Raw genomic sequence first — 6,185 nt, 5'->3', positions numbered from 1 at the left:
GTGGTCGTGGTGGTACGGGGAGCCAGTCTCGGGATTCCAGCCATTTTCAGGATTCCCCTTCGCCCCACAGCTCCAACCATACATCTCCCTCTGCTGCACCGCGCTCCTGCTCCCGCTGCTCCCGCTGCTGCATCCGCTCCTGTGCTCCTCCTGTGGTCCTCCGGGAGTGATGAGTGTTGCGGAGTTGGTTCAACAGCCCGGTCGTGACCATCTTCCGTATCTCACTCCGTATCCACATGGACGGGGTCAAACATGGTAATTAAACATTTTTTTTCTTTAAATTTGGATTCATTATTAACCGTTTGTTCTTTTTATTAGGTTCAACCGATCCGGGAACGGGATCAGCGCATGGATCAACCGTATGATGTACTCGGCCCTCGACAGGGGACATCCGACTTTCACTCACTTCCCTACCGACAAGCAGGTTCTGTGGTTTCGTCAGTTTGCGGTAAGTATTCTAATTTTTTACTTATATTTTTAATCTTTATATAAATTTTCTACTAATTGTGTTTTTTTTCAGCAAGAGTTCAACTGGAATTCCGATGAGACGCTCTTTATCTATCACCACTTCGTCCATAAAGTTATGGACAACTATGGGAAGCAGATCCACGAGTGGAAGAAGAAGTGGAAATCAATAAGGTTCGATTTAATTTATTAAACAATTTTTTAATTTATTAAACTATTTTTTAATTTATTAAACTATTTTTTTTTTTTTTTATTAAAAGGTCCCAAAGTCGATGAACGACACGGTGTGGAAGGAGTTGTGTGCGCATTGGGATAAGGAAGAGACGAAAGAAACTTCTTCCACCAACTCCACCAACGCCGCAGGAGCGACCGTAAAGGGAAGGGCATCTACAAGCATAACTTGGGTGCTCAATCTATTGCCACTCTGGGAGATCGCATGGTAAGTTCAACCGCTTTTTCTTCAATTATTTGAGTTTCAGAATTTTAATTTATTGTGCATTTCTTCTAATTTCTAATATGTTTCTTATTTATGTTAAGACGGCAGCCAGATTGATGACGGTCTTGTGAGGGACGTGGTCGACCTGGTCCAAACTCAGGTGGTAGACGAAGTGTCTCAGCTTCAAACCGAGGATGACGCTTCGACGGCTTCGACCAACTTGTCCCGGTTTCGAATCAACGAAATCGTTGAATCCGTAAGTTCTTTTTTTTTAAAGTTCAATTATTTTTTTTTTGGTTTAAATTTGTAAATTTGGCTATTTTCTATTCAGTCGGTTCCAAAGAAGAAGGGACGTTTGGTCGGTTTGGGTCGTCGCACCCGGTCGGTTCCTCCTTCTTCTGCACCACCGCCCTTTGTTGATCCAGAAGTACTTACGGCTCAGTTGAAGGACAAGGATGATCGCATATCTTTGTTGGAGACCCAGATGGCGGCTCAACAGGCGGGCTATGAGGCACAGAGGAGGCTGAACCAGCAAATGATGGAGATGATGCAGAGGATGTACCCGAACGAGGTGTTCCCGGACGTGCCAGACCCGTAGTTTTTTTTTTCCAAAAACTCGGAATGTTTTATTTTTATTTGTGAAACTTTGAATATTAATTAATATGATTTCAATTTTAATTTTAATTTTATATTTTCGAATTTAAATTTCAAAATTTTATTTTTTTAAAAAAATTAATATTTTTACATTCCGAGGAATTAATTATATTTTTTACTCGATCGATCGATGCGTTTTTGGACATAAATCCATCGATCGATGTTTATAAAAAACGTTCGGAATAACCGAGGGACATCTTCTCGGAATATACCGAGGGACACCTTTCCTCGGAATATACCGAGGGACCGGTTCCTCGGAATATACCGGGGACATGTTCCTCGGAATATACCGAGGGACATGTTCCTCGGATATACCGAGGGACATGTTCCTCGGAATATTTCGAGGAACATGTCCCTCGGTATATTCCGATCGATCGATGGATATATGTCCAAAAACGCATCGATCGATGAACTCCGAGGAAATATCCCGACGAAGTTCTCCCTCGGTATATTCCGAGGAGATTTCCGACAAACTAGTGATCCTCGGAATTTCCTCGGAAATTTGTTTCCTCGGAATCCGTCGGAAAATTCCGAGGGATTTCCGAGGAAAGAAGAAATTCCGAGGAATTATTTCCGAGGACTTGTTTCGTCGGTATGTCGTCGGAATAACGATATTCCGACGAAATTCCGACGATTTTTTCCTCAGTATCCTTGCTGTTTTCTTGTAGTGTTATTTCCATTGGAGCTCGTCAGAGTTGTCTTCTTAGAGATCGAGAGCTAGTTGCGTTTAGAATTGGATGTGGTCACATTGTAACTCTTCGCATTAAAAATGAAATTTTTAGCGAGTTGGAAATGCCGATCGTGGTGGTGGCTCGCGGTGCGGGGTGACGGTGATGGTTGGAAGTAAACAGTGGAACCATGGTTATTGTGGTTTTTCCTTTCAGAGACATGGCGAGATAAAATTCTTAAAGGTATCAGCCAAACGACCTTCGTGTTAAGATGTTCATGTCCACACACTTATATAAATATACTATCCAAGCTTTGGTGCCACGTCTACACTTAATTTGTTTACATGTTCTATTATAATATACTAATATATATATATAAAAAATGGTTCTTAAAAGATAGAGAATTTTATGTATAATTTATTATGACAATTATTTTTATTTAATACATTTTATAATTTGAAATAAAAGTAAATGAAAACATTAAGTGGAATAAGAAGAGGAGAGAGATTCATGTGATGAAAAGAAAAAAACTTTTATATTAAAAACATAAAGACAATGAGAGAAAAAATAAAGTTTAGGGTCATGCGAGTTTTTTTGACTTGAGAAAGTGTGTCTCAAACACTAAGAGTAGTAATTGAAAAGTGAGAAAGTGTCTCTAGACGTAAAAAAACTCTTCTTTTTTTCTTTATTTAAAGTGAGGCTTTTGATTGCAATGGAAGGTGACACCAATTACGTTTACACATTTGTTTACTATGGTACCAAAAAGGTTATATATGATACAGAATCCTTTCTAGTTTATTATATTTTGACAAATGCTCAATTTTAATAGCTAATATACATTTTTGGTAAAAGATAAGATGGGATTATATAAAAACTATAAGGAAACAACGGAATCATAATTCTTTTTTTTTTATTTACAATATTTGAAAGGTTTTGGTAAATCTGGTGGTAATTAAATCTCAGAAATCGGATTCAGATCATTACAAGACTCATTCAAAAATACTAGTCCTTGTTGATAATAAAATGAAAATATTATTAAGAGTAAAAGAAAGAAAAATACTAGTCCTACTCCAAGGTATTACTAAGTAAAAAAAAAAGGAAATATAGCTTATATGTATCAACAATATTTTTTTTTTGTGATGACTAACTTCAATAAAAAATATTTTATTGATATGTATAGGAGTTATTTATTTTACATCAGTTTAGGTAAAGTGTCTTACGTTTTTTCTATAGTACTAAAATGCCTTAACTAACTAAGTCAATTTGTAATAATGCATAAATGTAAAAAAAGGTTTTTGGCAAGAAAACTAGAAAAAACTGGTTTTTGGTTTTTGTTTAAAAAACCAGCTTGTAATTGCCTAAATGTGTCATCCTCTCCCTTCTTCTTTGGATTGTAATGGAAGGTGACACCAATCACGTTTATACATTTGTTTACTATGGTACCAAAAAGTTATATATGATACAGAATCCTTTCTAGTTTATTATATTTTGACAAATGCTCAATTTTAATAGGTAATATACATTTTTGGTAAAAGACCCTAATTTCTCTAAAAAGTAAAAACTATAACGAAACAACGGAATCATAATACTTTTTTTTCTTTACAATATTTGAAAGGTTTCGGTAAAGCTGGTGGTAATTATAACTCAGAACTCGTCGGATTTAGATCGTTTACAAGACATTCAATGTATCACTGTAATAATACAAATTCATGGTCCAAGAATCACTATCATCTAGATATTTATCAGCTATCCCTGTGAATCTGAGAAGATGCTAAGAGGTTTCTTAGACCTTTTTCTTCTTCTTATCCATGTATGGATATTTCTGGTACAATGAGATACTACTGATCACAAGAGGAAGAGCCACGAGGCAATACGATGAAGGCGGTTTCCCTTCAAACGCAAACTGCAGCAGAGCCGTCACAAGTAATGCCGACACAATCACAAATCCCTTTTCAAAAAAAAAAGAACTATATTTCAGCTTTTGTTAAGGAATATTTGACTGTGTAATTAAATGATTTTACCTTTCTTACACCACCCGCATGTGATGTAACTAGGCCAACAAGAATCCCACCAAGAGCATTGCTTATAACTGGAACCTGTAGCAACAACACTCACATTGCATCAAAAACAATCAGTGCTAACAGTTTTTTTTTTTTTTCACATCAACAGAATGGTTCAGGAGTTACCATGGTTAAAGCAGTCCAACCATGAAAGAAACCATGTCTTTTAATCGCTTCACCATCAGGAGACTTAAGCGTACTCACCAACAAGCAGAGGCTTCCAACGATAGACATCTCCAACGTCATCAAGTACGACGAATGCTTCTTCACCTGAGAAGCCCACTGACATAGAGAGGAAGCTAAACCGGAGAGCACAGAGGCTAACAAAACCGGTATAATCCCATAAAACAGCACATGTTCAGGATTGACTCCGCCGCTTGAACTCTTGTTAGACCCTTCGCCAACGCTTAGAAGAACTGCTGCCATGATCAGTAAACACAAAGCTCCTATCTGTTGAACTGATTGCTTCTGTCTTAGTATGATGAATGTGAAGAAGGCTGTGAAGAAGATTTTGGTCTGATTAAGGATAGAGAAAGTCAAGGAGTCAAGGCTCCTGTAAGAGATCTGCAGCAAACTGTTCTGAAGTGCGTATATGGCTGCAGGGAGACCTGATGCGGTCAAGGATCCCATCAAAGTCCATTCTTTTGCTAATTTCTTCAAGCTGCCATCTCTTGCCATGAGAATCAGCGCACATATGACCTAAAAACAAAGGACATAACAGCTGAATTTTCATTCATTATAATAAGTAAAAGAAGAGAGGAAAACAACGCTCCACTACCTTAACAACCTCGCACGTCAAGACAGATGAAGTTACAATAACCTCCTTCCTGCAAAAACAATCGATCCAAAACCATGATAACAGGATACAACCAAAATGGACTAGTGAGCAAGTTCTACTAGGGGCTAATATGGTATTTTGCTGCTAACACTGCTTGATCCTCAGTACCACATTGAGCACATACATTGAATCTTCAATAGTAACTCAATATCAAGTACTAGATTACACAAAAAAATGTCACATAGTAGTAAGTAACCTCCAAGATCAACATGAACATGAGCAAAGTAACCATTGTACACTAAACGTATTCAAGCCAAGCTCGCATCAGAGATAAAGAGAGACATGGGTTGTGTACCCGATGCAGCGTTTGGAGATCAGAGGCTGAGCTCCGTACTGAAGCGTAAGCAATATTGAATAAAACAACACCTTGGGCCCCATCCTCGACGGACCCTTTGCCCCGTTAGCCGTCGCCATGACTCCGCCGGCCACCGTGAATCCACAAGATCGGTGATTCACTTATATAGTAGTGATAAAGGTGAATACTTTCTCCTCTGTTCTACTACTTTACTTTATACGTCTTCCTGTTCGTTCTTAAGACAAGATCCACAAGAACGGTGTCGTTTTGTCTGACAAGTTGTATAATTAAAAAGAATTTTATTTTATTTCTTTATTGAGACAACATATAAGTAAAACAGGAGAGAAAGATTAAATAAAATATTATTCGATTGTGTGTAGCTTTGAATCAACAAAACAAACATTGGAAACAGAATTTTCCTCTCCTTATTCCCTCAACTCTGTTTTTAACACATTGCAAACTATAGAATACATAGATATCCAAAGTTCGATTTATGTGTATTTGTCTCACTTTTTTTTATTTATAATTGATACTATCCTAGATTGGGAAATAAATAATGAAGTCATTGTTTTATTTTATATTTTCATATATAAAAAAATTATTTAATGTGCATTAGGCAAGGAAAACCACTTTATAACATTTAGAATTAACAAAAAAACAAACACACAAGAGATTATTCCCCGTTATTCTCTTAACGCATTGTTTTAATACTTGAAACTGTATATAAAACATATCAAATGAGATCATCTCCAATTTGAGACTTTAAATA

General features: G+C 37.0%; 1 protein-coding gene across 1 annotated transcript; it reads right to left on the bottom strand.

Annotated features, from left to right (window-relative positions):
- Nucleotides 1-3,837: 3,837 nt before the first annotated feature.
- Nucleotides 3,838-5,659, bottom strand: LOC106414553 (UDP-N-acetylglucosamine transporter ROCK1). The gene is made up of 5 exons (XM_013855188.3): nucleotides 5,417-5,659; nucleotides 5,062-5,110; nucleotides 4,410-4,982; nucleotides 4,245-4,319; nucleotides 3,838-4,171 (listed from the first exon to the last, which is right to left on the bottom strand). The coding sequence occupies exons 1-5, from the start codon at nucleotides 5,533-5,535 to the stop codon at nucleotides 4,007-4,009; spliced, it is 981 nt and encodes a 326-aa protein (XP_013710642.1). The 5' UTR covers nucleotides 5,536-5,659; the 3' UTR covers nucleotides 3,838-4,006.
- Between the last annotated feature and the right edge of the window lie 526 nt (nucleotides 5,660-6,185).

This window comes from Brassica napus, unplaced genomic scaffold, assembly GCF_020379485.1.
Source record: "Brassica napus cultivar Da-Ae unplaced genomic scaffold, Da-Ae ScsIHWf_2390;HRSCAF=3089, whole genome shotgun sequence".
Classification (NCBI taxonomy): Eukaryota; Viridiplantae; Streptophyta; class Magnoliopsida; order Brassicales; family Brassicaceae; genus Brassica; species Brassica napus.
This window is presented reverse-complemented; position numbering and strand designations above follow the sequence as displayed.